The 17,009-nt window shown below is 50.8% G+C and overlaps 2 protein-coding genes across 2 annotated transcripts; both read left to right on the top strand.

The window, feature by feature from the left end:
* The first annotated feature begins 5,061 nt into the window (after window positions 1-5,061).
* LOC100897845 (alkylglycerol monooxygenase-like) lies at window positions 5,062-7,060 on the top strand. The gene is made up of 7 exons (XM_029111980.1): window positions 5,062-5,086; window positions 5,495-5,601; window positions 5,728-5,909; window positions 6,005-6,143; window positions 6,256-6,381; window positions 6,556-6,681; window positions 6,779-7,060. Exons 2-7 carry the CDS (start codon window positions 5,497-5,499, stop codon window positions 7,058-7,060), a joined length of 960 nt encoding a protein of 319 aa, XP_028967813.1. The 5' UTR covers window positions 5,062-5,086; window positions 5,495-5,496.
* An 8,231-nt stretch (window positions 7,061-15,291) lies between these two features.
* LOC100897700 (zinc finger protein 394-like) lies at window positions 15,292-16,423 on the top strand. The gene is made up of 6 exons (XM_003745157.1): window positions 15,292-15,334; window positions 15,418-15,497; window positions 15,589-15,656; window positions 15,810-15,917; window positions 16,116-16,212; window positions 16,397-16,423. Exons 1-6 carry the CDS (start codon window positions 15,292-15,294, stop codon window positions 16,421-16,423), a joined length of 423 nt encoding a protein of 140 aa, XP_003745205.1.
* Window positions 16,424-17,009: the final 586 nt, after the last annotated feature.

The following is a 17,009-nucleotide window of genomic DNA, read 5'->3' as shown; positions in this document are numbered from 1 at the left end:
CCGAATATCCCGAACCAACCTCCGCCGTGGAAACCACCTACGTATTATTTCCCTGAAATATTCTTCAAGGTAGGATTTTGACAATCGTATGTCTGATTTCCCCCCACGGAGGAATCCCTGTCAGTATGACGCCACATCGGACTGCGAATGATTTATTACTTATTACGTCCTTCCTGTGCAAGTTCCGTCCTCAGTTCACTGGGGCTCCATAATTTTTTTCTCGAGAGATGGCGAAGAAACTCCCAATCGATAAATGGGGAACCCCGCTCCTAAGATCCCGCTCCTTTCTCCTCCATTTCGTGTAAACGGCATTCTGACCCGCTGGGCCTCAACTCCGGGAACCCTCGCAGGAAGCTCGATCAAGCGCTTACGTATCGAGGACCTCAGTCCCATTGACAACGAGGTACACAAATGTTTCAAGAAATGGGGCCGATGAATGTGATCCTCTGTACCTGACCAAGTGAGTGATTGCGGGCGGTGGGGTGGAAGCGAGCAGCGGTTTGTGATCCCTAGGATACTATGATGGAAGCTATCGTCAACTGCAAAGTTTTCGCGAAGTGACTGGTATCGGGCGTCGCATGTTTCAACGATAGGCCTCGCTGGTCTTCTCGCTTATCTGTTTGTCTTCGATACGAAAACGACGGCAGCCACGATGGAAGTCAAAGCATTCCTACATCCAACGACCAAGGAGCACACTTCCCCTCATCATCGTCTGAAGATACGAAACATAGTTTTCGAATGCTGGGCAGGAAATCACAATCGATGGTGTGAACCGTCATCACCACGGAGCTAACTTCAACCATCGCCTCAGAGCTGCGGCTTGCAACGCAGAAAACATGGCGGTGGTCTCTCTGCCTTTCTTCGCCCGCGGCGGAATCGGGGTAGGCGGAGGATGGGGGCTGTCTCTGTAGGAGGAGGGAGGAACTCGTTTGATCCTGAAGTGATGCGGGGAACCGGCCCCCAATATAGTTACTACTAAACGATATAATGCTGCTTCCTTCGCTAGTCGATACGTTTTACACATCGAAATTTTCCAAGCGCAGCTCGTTTCTCCAGTTCCCTCGCTGAAAAACTGACACTGATTTACAGGCGGAAGCTCACGGTTGCTTGCAGTCTTGAGTTCACTGATTTTCCATTGGATCGTCAATCATGTCGACTGACTTTGATGAGCTGTACGTATGTCCATACATAGCTCATCAGAACATGACACTACTCCTCTATTACTGTGGTGGTAGCGAGAGAAATCCTAAGCTCATTGGGATTCGATGGTGCCTACTCGAAATCGGAAAGGCGAATTGAATCAAGACAACATCTTTCTTGAATTTGCGTGATCTCCCGGTCGACAGAACGCGAATTTTTCTCTAAGAATTCGTGATCTTACTCCGTTCATTCAGTAATTCCATATTGTACGAATCGCGTCGAAATCGGAAGCACATGAATGGATGTATCGATCGGTAACATCCCCCCGATTCCCGAGGACGCCGGGTAGAACCTCGGTATCCCCGAAGTTTCTCGAATGCTCTGACGAATCTCGATCCTTTCCAGTCATCTACTCTCGGAAGCAGGTGGATATGACATGGAACACATCGATTCCTCTACTTGTCAACTCCGGAATTTTACTCACGGAATCTACACTGAAAGTCAGAAGGGTCTTGAATTGTTCCGAAGAATTCGTGAACCCAGGTGAGTACTCGAGAGACTCCATTGAGTCCCGAGAACTGCGTCGTAGATCTGGGAGAACCTTCTGTGAAACAAAACCTGTATACAGTACAAGCTCGATCATATCACACTCGATTATTTCACCCTAAAAATTTTGAAACTTGATTATATCACCTCATTCGTGTTCGAAAATGGTGATATAATCGAGTCGGAGATGTGATATAATCGATTCTCCACGGAAGTCTATGGAAACTCGATTAAATCACACTCTCGATTATATCACCATTTTTGAACACGAATTAGGTGATACAATCGAGTTTGTGCTGTATCCATCTTATTGATTTTCAGATTATCCCTCCGCAGCTCTTTGCATCGAATTCGTTTTCGAGCGCGGCTTGACATTCCAACTGATTAATACATTCTTACCATCGTTTTTCCTCGTTTTTGCGTCTCTTGGGGTTTTCCTAATGAAGCCCCAATCGGTGAACGAGCGAATCTCATTGAGCATCAGCACCCTGTTAGCCCTGTTCACCATATACGGACGGACGCGACAGTCCTTGCCTCCATCCGGGAACCTCACGGTGAGGATAAGTAGAGAGCTTATGAGTCTTTCCAACTTCTCGTAGAAAGGGTTTAGGCATATTCGCTGATTCAGGTTAGACATTAGGCATCATCAATAACACAAACCCTTCCCGACAGTACGCTGACATCTGGCTAATCGGTTGCTTGGTCTCCGTACTGATTGTTGTGATGGAATGCTGCATCGTGGAGATGCTCGCCCAATCGGAAACCGAGCGTAGAGAAACGAGAAAAAATACGCGGACCGATTTCCGCCGGGCAGAAGATCTACAACGCTATTTGCGGAACTTCGAGGTAGACAAGCCGAAGAAAAGTCAGGAAGTAATTGAATTTATCCGAATACGATCGCTTGTATAAGTTTCTTGAAATCTTCAACTTTCTGCGATCGGAGATAATTGTTCGGGCCTTGGTTCCGCTCAGAAAATTCGTAGTTCTTGCGTTTCTCCCCGAAGAACGCTCTGAACGATTCCAGTTGTGACACGGAATTACCGTAGTGTTATTCTTCCTCTCCTTTCAGAGTCGCTTCCCTCCGAAAATGAGGAACCAAGAAAAAATCGGACCGACGGACTTGCTGCGACGCAGGAGCTCCCTTCTGTCTCCTGAGCTCCCAGAACAAAAACAGAACTCTCGGCATGAGCTTGCCTCCAGAATCCGGGCTTTCCTGCGATTGACCGGAGAACTGAGGGAACGCTCATTGGAGCGCTTCTCAGCTGATCGAGTGGACTTTTGGGCGAGCGTACTGTGCGTCGGAGGTTTCACATTGTTTTGTTTGGGGTTTTGGGTCATTGCGGTCAAGAAAAGCTCCATAGACAGAGTCTGAGAACGGAGAATCCCTTTCCGAGGAACGGCGATCCGACGTCTCTCTCTCATTCGGTGTCAAGGGATGTGACTTATCTATGAGTAACAATGATTTCTTTCACGAGGATCGGAATTCTCTCTGTCAGGCTTGCTTCAGGATGGCTTCCCGTCAGATCCCCCGAAAGAATGGCTCGTCCCCATAATCTGTAACTTGAAATTCGTCTGCCGTCGTGAGCTCGGCCCTCACGGTTGCAAATCGGATCAAATTCTCACATAGATCAGCGTCATGGCTCACATCGATTTCGGATAAACATTCACTTGACGGTCTGAAATTACATAACTCGAAGGTCTCTGGGAACCACACCACGAATTCGTGCTTCAATCAGACTCGTCATCGAGGCCTGTTGATACAGAATCCTAGATCAGTCAGCCCCCAAAACAGCTGGGAATGCCTCTGGGGACCGCGTGCAGAACCGTCCCCAGCCGAGGCTAGAAAAGACTCGACTCCTACGATCGCAAGATGTCGTCATCGAAATACACCGTACCGACGTCTGATACGCTGCATAACCCTCGTGTTTCGACAGTCGGCGGAACTCCGCTTTTCACGCTTGACATTGCTGATGCCGTTCCCGTTCGCACGGGAATCAGCCATGAAGCCGCGGTCGATCAGTCCTTCTGACTCAGCTCCCGCTTCGCCATCCTTTCTATCTGTGCGAGAGTACCAGCATATCATGTTGTTCGGAGCTCGACATCCCTCTCCAGTAACTCATATCGTCGGCCCTGAACTCGGCAAGCGTAATACCGGAGGTACTGGCATAGCGTGCGTTTGATTGGGGAAGAGACCCATTGGCGCGAGAGGCCTCGAGGCTTGACCCAATCCATCTTGGAGTATTCCGTTCTGCGCTCCTCCGGTCGCATGTAGAGTCGACAAAAGTTGGTTAAGGGTTAATGCGACATTCGAGCTGCATACATCTCCGCGTCGAATTCGGAGGATGGAATCGATTAGAGCTGTTTCGCTCCAACCACATTTTCCCCGGGGTTCTTGATAGGTAAGAATACTGAATAAGACAATGAAGAGTCGCTGAGATACTTTCGAGGAAAACCACGAAAAATCCTCGGAGAGGGCGTCCGTATAAAAGACGCCTTGAAATCCCTGAGCATTTCCGTGGATACCTTCAGCACTGACTGGGTGGAAACTGTGTCGTATTCCGGTGGATGATCACGTCGCGATGTCAATTTCCCGCGATCTCATCAATGCATCATGGCATCAATTGAGGAACGTTGCCAATTGCACGGACATCAAGGATTGCAGACTGGACCGCGGTTTCGCAAACTTTGGTATGCATACTCGAACTCTCCTGCTAGCGGTGCATCCAAAGGAGATACTCGCGGAGGACAACTTCGTATCCATGAAGGACATTGCCAACGATGTCATCGGACCCTTCACAATGTTCATATTCCTCGATTATCTGCTCGCTCGGAGCATTCACGGACGCAGGCCGCACATGGCTGAGTATTTGCCCAATATCTATTGCGGGACCATCTTACAATCCATCAGGTGAGTGGCAATCCATCGCCACTTCTGGCATTCGAGTTCCCCCACCCCCGACTCCGGCTTGTTGGACTCCGAGAATTCGACTATCAATCACCGACTCCTGAGCTTTCGCCGTTCGGATGTAACCGCTCAAATGGAGGCTCCAGCCTGTATGTTCGCTATCACACGGGCAAACGAAAAGGCGAAAAGCAAAAAAATGAAGTGAACGGATCCGTCGGTTCCCCCCATGCTACGCTCACAATAATTTGTTGCGGAGGCACGGGAAGCACGGCTGATGACAATTTCAGCTCGCGATGGCCGGGCGTACTGATTCGGTTTGATCACGGTATTCCAGGTTTGTTTTCCATGCGGCGGAATTTTATCTCTACGATCAAGCGTATCAATGGTGGCATTTTGGCTTCGCGGACACAGTCGATTGGAGCTCTTGGACGGCGTGGATCCTCGTCATGATGGGAATGGATCTCTGCTACTACATTGTCCATCGATCCGCGCACGGTAATTCAGCTCTGATGAGGAAGGAAAAATCCGAACTCCGAATGATTCCTTCATCACGTCCTGGCAGTTATGAAATAACTCCTCAAGATAGTCCGAGGAACGAAGTCAGTGAACCACGAAGGAAAATCCCCCTATGGGAGGAAAAGATTACGTGATCTCCCGCACGTGCGTGAAGTCACGAGACAGCTTTCGGTGACACTCCTTCTTAATAGAAAACTTGCTGAAAAATTGGTCACGTGAATTCGTCACAAGGGCGGTCGCTTGCTCTCAGAATTTCCTAATTACCAACTCCCATCCCGCTGTGTCAATCTCATGCGAGAGCTGACTTTCACCCGCATTGGGATAATCCGTAAGACCACAATTCGAGCATAACATCGCGAATTCTCCGTATTTTCTGGGCGAATTCAGAAATGGCTATCTTCTGGACCATGCACCAGGTTCACCACAGCTCTGAGTTTTTCAACTACTCGGTACCCTTCCGGCTTCCTCATCTGCACGATTTCGTTCATTTTGGGGTACTTATCCTTTTTTACTTCTCCGGATCTAATCAAGGGATTATTCAATTCTGTCACGAGATACAGAACGCTTCCATCAGAAACAGAATATGTGCTCCTTTAAGCCCCTCTCTCTCTCTGTCTCAGTTGTTCTACGCTCCTCTGGCGCTGCTCGGAGTGCCAGTGCGTGTCGCCTTCATCCACAAGCAACTCAATCTCATATATCAATTCTGGACCCACTCTGATCTCGTACCGAAGCTTCCCTGGCCAATCGAGCTCATTTTCAACACACCCTCGCACCACAGGGTACATCACGCACGGCAGGCTAGGTGAGGCTTTGCACCGAAGGCTTGTTGTTCCCCCCGGTACTCAGTACCACTTCCGACACGATTTGCGGGTATTCCCATCCTCTCACCCCTATCAGGTACCTGGACAAGAATTATGGCGCCGTTTTCATCGTCTGGGACCGACTCTTCGGAACTTTTTGCGAAGAAGACGACGCAGACGCCCCTTCCTATGGGATAACAGTGCCCCAGAGGTCACTCAATGTCCTCACGTATCAGGTAAAAGGTCGTGGTGTGACGTCAAGATCTTGATGGAAGATTCTCGCTTGCTCGCGAACGGGAGAGATCGCCCCCTCAAGGTATCATCATTGAGCATTCACGCCTCTCGCAGGTGGCGGGCTCCATCGAACTCTTCGAGAAATTCAAGTCGATGGATGGCTGGAGAAACAAAGTCCAGTGTCTGATAAAAGGCCCTGGCTGGGAACCTGGATCGCCCTGGACTGGATTCATCGATAAGGTCTGCCGATTATTATCAGAACCACGATACTTTTCCGAACTGGAGGAATGCGACGACCAGTCTCGGAACACGAGTAATCGAAGACTCGGGCACCTTGCCGCGATGAGCTAGCAGTGGATCGTTTGCAGTCTGCACTCCCTCAGTTGATGAATGAGTTCTCCCGCCCCTGAACAGGTACCGGTTCCGGACCCTCAAGACAAGCCTGTTTTCAAAGAACTGTCCACGTTCTGGGAGGCTTTCCTCTTCGCTGACCTAATCATGATGTATCTGGTATTCATCATGTTCCTGTGCCGCTTCGACGTGAGTTCTAGTCGTTAGGAGATCCGCACGACCGGAAATCGCTCCGCGGGGCTCATGGAGCTTTTGATAATAAGTCACGACCATATTTCTTTTTCAGCAAATCCCACACAGCTCTTTCTATCTGCTGATAATTGTATTGTATTATCAAGCTCACTGTGCGGCTAAAACGTTGGAGGGTGACGTGGCTGCCGCCGGACTGCAGGCACTGAAGTTCGTCGGTTTGAGTTTCCTGGTTCCTTTTGGGCGGTCTATCTTCAGCAAGGTGTCGGCTCTGGAGTATATGATGCTGAATATTGCGGAACTCCTCGGATTCTCGATGTTCCTGTCACTGGGCTTATTCATTGTGATGAACTACAACGCTAAACGAAAACTTCAGTGAATCAGTCCCCAAGAAGCAGTCCCCCACCCCCGCCTGGCCATCGGCACCACCGCTCAGCGCAGGGGGGAACTGGATCCTTTTTCACGATTTCTATTATGAGTTCGAGTCCATTGGTCGATATCAATTATTTGCAATAAATTTCCGCGATGACTTTTGCATACTCAGCATCAATGACTCTCATCCGAAATCAATGGGATCCGTGGACAAACGTGTTCCTCGTCGGGGGTTGTAGAAAGTCGCAGGACCTGACAAGCTGTGGAGCTCTAAGGGACAGTAGTCACTGAAGGGGGACACGGGGCTCTGTAGACGGAATCCTCCGGTGTGTTCGGACACCAACGCATTAAAACTCAACGTCCTATCATCGGGGTCACATGGCGCGACCGGACGCGTTCACGACGGATCTATTCATGGTTCCGGGGGTTGATCCTCCGAGCTGGATTCCGATGAGCAAGTAGGTCGTCAATAAACTCGAAAACTGGACGGACGAAAGCCGCTTAGAGGTGGTGGCAGCGTCGACGAGATCGACTTGAGAATGAATTCGGGGGGATAGACTCTGAGGCTTGCAGTTCTAGTCTGAAGTCTCTTACCGTCAAGAAAGAGCTTTTAGTCACTGTCGCGAAGCCAAAGTAGGTAAAGCCGATATTCTCTTTAGCGAAGCGCAGCAAGAATAACGTTGCGAGAGATTGGAACTCGAGGCTCTGACCGCTACAGCACAGCAGTAGGACTTCTGAAGCGTGGGCCTGTAAGGGATTCCATGCAAATGGACTGTCGGGGAGCTGCGGAGATGTTTCATGTTCGAGTCGCGATACAGACTGAGACAAATATTCGGAGATACCAGATTATGAAGCTTGGCGGCTACGATCACCACCATAACTCCAGGAAGGAAAGCGCCAACCGAGCAAACACTCATACCGAGGTAAACATCCTACGATTCCTGGAACGACATTCTTGTGAGGATCGCTGTCCATATTCGAAAAGAGCAATCGTACAATCACTCTCACCTCTCTCAGCAGCAGAAGACTTGTCCCAGCGACCGCGACGATGGGGACGGTGGTGGTCAAGGAAACCCCGACTACGAGAGATGCGAACGTATCTGCGCGACGGATCATTTTCCAACTCTGGTCGTGTCTCGAAATGGCTTCCTGCATTTGATCGTCGTACATATCGATTAGCATCGAAGCTCCAAGCAATTCAATTAGTTATGCATTCCGGAAGAAAAGGATCGTGTACCCTGAGGATGCTCGAAGAATGTTTACGCACGGCTCGTTTGAATCTCTCGTGCGCTTTCAGCAAAGTGAACTGGATTGGTCCCAACGTGAGCAGGAGGAGGAGAGCGTTTGAGCTGACCAAGGTCGAACAGTGAAGGATGTTCTCGAACAGTATTGCGTAGCAGTACCTTCAAAGCGAGGAGAGTCCTGAGTTCATCCATCGTCGATGAATTCATGGGGGCGGGGCTGGAAATTCCCTCTTGACGAGTTTCTCAGAGATCTCACCAATGCTCGAAGGACTCGACGCGCGTCCCCGTCCTGTCAACGGAGACAATGCGGCACGCTGCGAAGTACAAGCAGAATGCGAGTAGACTCCAGCAGCTCAGACGCTTGAAGCGATGGTGGTGATATTGACAAGCTTCTTTCAAGGTCTCAACCGAGTTTGGATCCTCATTACCTAGAGGAATTCGGAGAAAGGAAATGGCTGAATCAGCAACCCATCCAGAAGAAAAAACGGTCTGATCGAACTCACTTCCAGTACCGAAGATGACCTGAGCCAGGACTTTCCCGTGTTTCGAACTGCTGCAAAAACCCACAACGCACAGGCGTAGTAGTGTTCCGGAAGCACTGATCAAGATATATACAAATCGTGTGGAGACGTGGGTTTGTCGTGGCGGTGAAGATAGACTGACGAGTCGGGGAGGACTGAAAGATATCGGGCTCATTATTTCAATTTAATCAAGCTCATGGAGTTTGTATTCATCGAGAGTCATCTCGTACCGGGGCCGGATACTCACATGGGGGCGAGCTCGGGCTTCACGTAGAAAACGACATCGACAACGGTGAATGCGAGTGAAATCATAGCCAAGGTCCAAGAATAAATCTGCCGACATTATTATTGTATCATTTCGAAATTGTTTGAAAACTGGAGCCGACCGACTCGGGGGCTTAAGCTCACCTTGAAGGTTTTTGAGGAGGAGCCCGTGAGTAATTTGCTCGGGACGTCGCACAAACCGGAGAGCTTGATGAGACAGTGTGATCGGTCGACACTGAAATCGACCGAAGATTCATTCACGTGCGGGCTCGGTTGTTACGCGCGTCGAATCGAACAGGAAGGAAATTCGAATACAGATCTTACGTCGCATAGAGTTCCTCGACACTCTGAGCATAATTTCCACGGGTCGGAGTTACTTCAATGGGATCAATCCACTTCACGTTGCCGTTGACGGGGCTGGCCATTCGAGACTGAGCGAAGTGATTGATGAACGGATGAAGAACCAATCATCGAATGAAACAAGGACGCGCTCAGATGAAGAGTCAATCCGAGGTGGGAGTGAGCTTTTTCAGCGTCTTGAGCAATAATCGAACGAGCTCCGCCCTGGCCCGACTTGTGAGGACACTTCGGTAAACATCTCAGGGCTAAGATACGAAACATTGATTCGACGAGTATGGGGAGGGCCGTCTGCGAAGCTCGAATCTCGCCACGTCAGAGCTGAGACGCAGATTCTCAAGCGCCTTGTTCACTTTTTCTTCCGGTTCAGAGCCCTGAGTCTCGAGGGTCTCTCCATGTGATCAGTTTACCTCGGGACCACTCGCGGCCGTTGACAGGCTCCACCCGCGGACGATCCGCCTCGTGGCTTGCTGTGCGGAGGATAGGAAGACAGCAGGATTCAGATCCCCAATCTCCTGCTTGAGGGGCGTTTTTTTTCGTAGAGGAATCACTGTTCGGAGGTGACGATAAAGACCCGGAAGGCCCTCCATGGATAGGAGCCGCAAATAGGATTCACAGAGCAAAATTCGCTTCCCTTCGAGGATCCCCGAGCCCAAGCGGAGTTCCGATCGAATCACAAGCTTTGAATCACGGAAAAAAGTTTCCCTCGACGTTGCAAAGCTCCAATCGGGAACGCGAACTCCGGAAGAGACTGCTCCGATCGAGAGGACGTTGAAATGACAATAATGGGGAAAACCCACCATCGATCTTTCCCGCATATCCATGCAGCGCAAGAAACCTGCTGAACCGGCTTGCGGAGAGGCTTGCAAACTTTTTGGGGCCAGTACCTTCCGAGACGTGGTTCCCAATCTTCTGTTCGTCTGCGGTTGGAATGGCGACGAAGGGGGACAAGCGTCTTGAGTCTCAAGAGTCGTAGAGATCGCCTCGGCAATCGCCTGTAGGAGGAGGACTAGAGTCCGAATCTTATCCGAGAGAGGCAGTGCGACTAATCTCATAGCGTCGTGGGTGGGGTTCTTCTTCATCCGTCCAGGAGCTCAGATTTATGTACGTACTTGTGGATACGCTGAGCCCATATTCGGGACGGTTCATCGATCTCTGACGCTCCGCTGTTTCAAGATTCGCATCACGCAGAACAAATCTCACTCGCCCGCGACCGCCATACGAAGGCACTCTTGACTTAGTTAGCGATCCGAGATCTTATGCTGGTCTCGGCCACGGTCGCAGCGACTTTCAAATTTTGGCGCGCTCACGACATGAGCGCCTGCCGTGAGTCGTAAATACGAAGCATAGAGCACAGCTATCACCAGCGTGTTTGGTGTTTTCACGAAATTGCAAATCCGCGATATATCGACGTGAATGTGCTCATATGGGTGTAGTGATACAGTGCAGGTGTTTGAGTAGATTGGGCGGCAGCAGGTGCAGTGCAAAGCCTGGAGAGAGCTTCACCCGAAGAGTGTGTACGGATTCCGTGAATGAAAACCTTAGACCAGCGTATGATACAGAATCTTGTTGTGAATTAAGCGGAAATTCATGTTTGAATGTGCGGAGGAGAGGACCAGTTCGGTGAGCGAATATGAGAATCTCTGCAGTCTGCACTCCGTGCTCTTGGCTGTCCTGGAGAAGAGAGCTCCACCTTCTGACTCTGGAAATGAAGCCTCAAGTGTCAGCGGATTCCGTAGTAGTCGTAGTCATATGCTCAACCTCTTTCTCAGTACGTAGCTCATTTTCGCGAGTGAAATTAATCACTCGCAGAGCTCCGCTCAAACCATTCCACCATCCGACATCTTCAGACGACCAAGAGGACTCCGAACGTGGAGGCTCTTTGAGGACTTCCGGGGAACCCTCGGAGCTGAAAACCTATTTTGAAAATACTCGCTAATCTCCGAGTGATTGATTCATCGGGGTATCGCCTAGCGTACTGGAGGAAATCTAGAGGAAACTACGAATCCCCGACGTCTAGTTGTCCGGCCTTCCATATCGACGGCTTGCGTGTGGAATACGAGTCGAGCTTCCCGCCCCGCGCGATATTCGATTGAAGTGCGTATTCGTCGCGGGTTCGAATCCCGTCCTGAGAGGAGCGACCCGAGAGTGCGCTTCCGGGAAAATTCTCCGGGCGAGGACCCCGAAATCAACGGCACTATGCTGAACAAACGAATCCGACGAGGAATCAGGATGTCGAGAACAGCTTTCAGAAGGTTATACTCGGCAGCTAACAGCGATGTGGGCGTTGTTAGACTCGTCTGTGAGCAGATGCCTTCTATTGGTTGGCGGATCTATACTGCTGTCGTTGTTGCTGCTGCTGCAGTCGTCGTTTCTGCGGTGATGTCGCTGCTGCTGTTGGTTCAGTCGTCGCTATTGCTCGTGCGGCCGCCAACTACGACGGCCACTACTTTCGTCTCGGTTCAGACAGGGGCTCCCCGCTGTAATATCATTCAACTCATGCTGGGGAAAACCACTAATACTGGTACGGCCATGCGAATCTTTGTAATCGGAGCGGCAAACTATTGACTTTGATTCTGAATAGCACATTGATTGTCGAATATACTCTCCTCTCGACAATCGGAAACTAAGCCGACTTGTTTGTTTGCTTGTCTGATCCACCGTTCTCGGGCCGCGACGTTCCAAGCAACATTGTTGAAACAACTGCAGCCAAGAGGATCGATGACTCCGCCACAATCACACCTGCCTCGCAGGTAGAGACTAGCGATCGGGCGGTATCTCGGGGTAGCATCGGGCTCCGACACGCTGAGGTGGGAACACCTGCAGAAGAAGGCCTCGAGGAGGTCCTCGGGCTATCCGAGTGTGGAAATGAAGTCATTTCCATCTTGGTGGTGGGACGCCAAATTCAATCGCTGATCCTCGGACATCAGTTCCCCAGCCCTTCCCAGCCAAGAATCCCGAGAGACGAATCCGGAGTCTGTTCCATGGAAAAAATCATGAGTTCTGAGCCCGTGCGAATTATTATTCCCCGTAACTCCATTCGGTGGCGCTCATTCCATCGAGTGAGAGCAGCGGCAGTCGTACTGCCGTCACCATTAGCAGCCCCAACAGCAGCAACAGCTAGAACAGCTTCTGACGAGCGAGCGAGCGAGCCAGCGAGTAAACGAACGAACAAACGGCGGCTGGTGGAGCAAATAGACTTCCACCTGCCGAATGCCTGCCTGCCCGCGAGCCGGCCTGCCAACAAACACTACTGAGCGAGCCAGCCAGCGAGCGATTGGCTCGCTGCATAGCGACTTGCCTGTTGCTTGCCTGCCTGCCGGCTCAGCTGGGCGACTGACTGACGAACTGACGGTCTTACTGCCAGCCAGCCTGCCTTGTCTGACTGACTGACCGAGTAAGTGGCTGCATACTAGTAGTTGAATCGACCGAAAGAATCGCACATTTCTTTGCTTGTCTGTCGGGTTGCGTGGCTGCGTTTGTCTATTATCCGCTACAACTGCCGGTGCTGCTGTCGACGCCGCCGCCGCCGTGTCCGCCGCTACCGTTTCTGCCACTGCAGCCACTGCCTCAGTCGAAATGCATGCTATTGTAGTCAAAGGTGGCTGCCTCCTTGCCTGTCGCCTGTCTGCAGGCAGACCTCAACTGTCATGGAGAGTGACTGATCGTAAAAAGCTTCCAGTCGAAAGGACTGGATCCATTTTCTGAACACTGCTCAGGTTGGCGGTAACGATATCCAATACCAGAGGACATTTCTCTCCTGGCTTAGAATGAGCTGGAGCGACATGCGACTACAAATGCAACTCGGTCGGAACTACCTGCGCGCTGAGCCTGGGGAGACCCGGAAGTCAAAGGCGAGCGTCGTGCGCCGCATTAAGTCCATGATATTGGTAGAATTACGCGGGATCGTGTGCTTGGCATTCGTCGATTGGGAACCCCTGGAACCAATATGTGGAGCCTTATCGAGAACTCGATAGCCCGTAGGTGGGTTTCCGTCCAGCGGTCTGTCGACAGCCTCGGAGATCGCCAGACAACTGCCTGACCGTCGCCTGACGGACCGGTCGACACGGAGATAGGCCTACGGACGGACAGACGGCAGACTTGTGCGCGCGTTGAGAATAGAATGCCAAACAAAATCGAATCGCGGCTTGAATTGGAGCATCGACTCTGGATAGCGCAGCTGGCATGGCCAAGACGTTGCTTGGAGGTTTCGTTTGCCTGCCAGTTTACCTGCCCGCCGATCGCCAGGCCTGTCTGCCCGCCCGCCTGCCTGCCTGCCTGCCTCCCAGTTTACCTGCCTGCCTGCCTGCCTACACGTCTGCTGCTGCTGCCGTTGTCTGTCTCCGTTCCTCTGACAAGACGCTGCAACTGTCGCCACCACCATCACCACTACTGTTTCTGCTGCTGCTGTGGTTGTTGTGACTGCTTGTGTCGTCGTTACTGCCACCGAAACCTTCGCTCATGATGATCATTTCGGCTCGAGGTGTTCATCCTGAATCTCTAAGAGCAGGGGCTCTCAGATCTGGATTCGCCGAGCGTATAACTGAACTCAGGTGCTTGAACTCTTGCCGATGACCTCGGTCACGGCGAACGCTCTGCAAGTCGGAAATCCTAAGCCACGACGCATTTCCGCGAGAGAGTATGTCTTTCGTGGTAGGTCTTCGAGGCTTAGTGACCGTCGTCGTCCTTCTCTCGAAGGGGGGGGGGGGGGTCGGCATGATGTCGCTCATTCGTTTTCGGAATTAGAATACATGCGCAGTCTTCAAGCATTTTTTTGCGGCAATCCTCAAGCGATGTCTCATCCATGTTCACTTAGGAGAATTCACCGCCGATGAAAGAGACGTTGAAAATCGGCGGGGAATACTACTTTCCGTAGCGGGATCGGATAACCTTGGAGGCCGAAGGAAGAATCGCTCTGCAGGACTACGGCGGGAGCGGGAACGACGCAACTTGCGACGGAACTTGCAGCTTTGTGTCGGATCTACCCCGGCGCTACATGCAGAAAAGTTCGAGAGTTTTTCGGAAGCCATCTGTGCCCCGATTCTCGGTGAATCCTCCGAAGAACCCTTCGATGAGATTTCGCGCCTCGGTAGTCCAGTTTCCACTCCCCAAGATTCTCCGCCGGTCCGCACCCTTGGAGCAGCTCCCGTGACGCGCGTAACTGCGTAAAAGATCTCTATAGACCGTTCTCATCGTGTGTCATTGTGAATTGGATTGGGTGGATGTATTGCAATGGTCGTGGAGTGGGCCCCGATCTCTTTTGACAGCTTTCTTAGCTGACAGCCGATGTATCGGATGCCAAGTAATAACTTCTTCTTCGAATCGCTTCGCTCAGCCTCAGTGTCTTGAACGTCTCTTGAGATCGAGTCCGCCGGAGGATCCTTGTGTCGCCTCCCCTAAAGTCCATTAGGAGAAAAAGAACCCTGATCCGGAACGAAGTCTCCCGCCGGCTCCACCTTTATTCTTGGCATCTCCATAGAAGGGTCCAATATCAGACCGAAAACGTGGTATCCTCCAGTTGAGGGAGGGAACTCAACTTCGTCAAGAGGCATAAAGAGTACTGGCAAATGGGAAAATCGTTACTAATGGGTCGTTCCCCTTACAGAAGGCGGTCTCAAGCGAATACATTGGATTTTCTGCGCTATCTCACATGTTCCTCCAAAAGCAAATAAAAAAAGATCAGGCTATGTCTCATTCTTAGTACCCCTATCCCCGCTGAACCTTTCTACTAACGCTTTTCCCTCATTATCGTCGCTGATCTCCGGAGGAATTATAACGTTTTTCCTTGGCTTCCATGAACAGACAACAAATTGCTTCTGTCTCCGACGAAACTTGAGTCAGGCGGATCCATGATGGCCATGAATTCACTCTTCAGTAACGGGGATCCCTGCCCAAGTGAGCTTAGATTATCTTCGAATCCCCTATAACAATCGAGGCTCTCTAGCAGTCATCCGGCTAATCGATTTCATGAATTACAGATGATTTGCTATTATTCAATCAGCAGTTGGACGTCGTCAATAGAAATCTTCCCTCGGGATCTGCTCTAGCAATCCCTCAGGTTAGTTCTCGAGAGGAGAAACGTTCTTTGGATAGTTCCCATCAGTCCGCTTTTATCGATATTTTCTGCGACCACATCCTGTTCGTTGCAGATGGATCAACGTGACCCGATGACAGGGCGTTACGTGTGTAAATATTGTTCCTATTCTACTGTTCAGAGGTGAGCGAAGAGCACTCGTTGACCCGCACGATGGGAAAAACTTTGTGAATTTCGAACCCGATCGAGACACCCGTTCGGGCGCAGCCAGGGATCGGTCGAGCTCGGTAGTCGGATCCGAGTCATGTCGACTGAGATTTACCATTTCGCTTCTAGGACCCATCTAGCGCGGCATGAGCGTTCACATACGGGCGAGAGACCATTCAAATGTCAGTTTTGCTCCTACAAAGCGACGCTCAAAACGTGCCTCATCAATCACGAGAGGTGAGTTCGGTCCGAGAGTCCGAGAGGCGTTTCCCGTGCCTCGCCCCCGGTCTCCGGCGTGAAAGGAAGGATGAGTTCCTCTTCGCTGCAACGCTGTTGAGAAGACGCCGAGAGATAGCGGATTTGGCGAGACCGCGAATCCGCTTACAAGTGAAGCCGGTTTTCGGGCGGGGACTAATGCTCTATCTGAACTTCCAGAACACATACCGGGGAGAAGCCGTACAAGTGCAAGTTCTGTAACTATTGTGCATCTCAGAAGGTCACCTTAGAGCGACACCAAAAAACGCACTTTAAGGTAATTGGACAATAATACGAGAAGGGAATTCTCGGAACCGCGCTCGCCGAGATTCCGGCTTGTTCCTCAGAATTCCAATACTGTATCGGTTTATTCCAAAATCATTGAGAAGTCCGCTCGGGCTCACCGGACTTCGACTTTGAATGGTCAGGTCACGACTAGATCTTGCTCTATCTCATTTCAGAACACACAATTGGCGACACTCGATTAAAGATGCGATGGGAGACAATTCGAGAATGTTTTGCCTCATCATCTTACTGCAAATTGAATTGTTGCTCGGTGACATCATCATCAGACCCGATAGAAAAGATCACCATGTGCACATATATGCAAGATGAATCGAGTATACGAAAGAGTCGTTTGGCGCATTCAGTGAGTTCTTGAACTCCCTGGGACCTATCCGGTCAACCATCTGCAGAGGATGTGGTCAACGCTCCCAATACCGCAAAACTTGTTCTCTGACTCGATGGCAGCGCGCTCACGGGGGTGTGTGTGCATGCGCGAGAAGCAATGGCGTAGAACGCTCGCACCGAAATTGGGAAACTTCGGAGACATACGGCTCTTTCTGGATGCTCATTCCGAAGCAATCGGATCCCTGTGTTCAACTCCGCCGAACAGTGAGAGCTCGTTGGAGCGGGGGCTTATTTCGGTCACTTGACCCGGACTTCGCTCGTCAGAGTTCAAATTTCCGCATCTGTCTCATAATATATTTCCACAGCATATCATAATTACAGCATTCAATGCCTGAGATACACATCCTGAAGTCAAATAATCTCCTCACTTTTTTGTTCCTACAA

Source organism: Galendromus occidentalis, unplaced genomic scaffold (genome assembly GCF_000255335.2).
Source record: "Galendromus occidentalis unplaced genomic scaffold, Mocc_1.1 scf7180000077477, whole genome shotgun sequence".
NCBI lineage: Eukaryota > Metazoa > Arthropoda > Arachnida > Mesostigmata > Phytoseiidae > Galendromus > Galendromus occidentalis.
The sequence above is the reverse complement of the archived record's forward strand: the minus strand, read 5'-3'. Positions and strand labels throughout refer to the sequence as shown.

Bases quoted from the DNA above. Each gene is read 5' to 3' on its own strand.
- LOC100897845 (XM_029111980.1), top strand. From the start codon at position 5,497: ATGGCTATCTTCTGGACCATGCACCAGGTTCACCACAGCTCTGAGTTT. The intron at 6,144-6,255 runs GTAAAAGGTCGT...CGCCTCTCGCAG, and splicing joins TCAATGTCCTCACGTATCAG to GTGGCGGGCTCCATCGAACT. The intron at 6,682-6,778 runs GTGAGTTCTAGT...TTTCTTTTTCAG, and splicing joins TGTTCCTGTGCCGCTTCGAC to CAAATCCCACACAGCTCTTT.
- LOC100897700 (XM_003745157.1), top strand. From the start codon at position 15,292: ATGGCCATGAATTCACTCTTCAGTAACGGGGATCCCTGCCCAA. The intron at 15,498-15,588 runs GTTAGTTCTCGA...TGTTCGTTGCAG, and splicing joins CTGCTCTAGCAATCCCTCAG to ATGGATCAACGTGACCCGAT. The intron at 15,657-15,809 runs GTGAGCGAAGAG...TTTCGCTTCTAG, and splicing joins TCCTATTCTACTGTTCAGAG to GACCCATCTAGCGCGGCATG.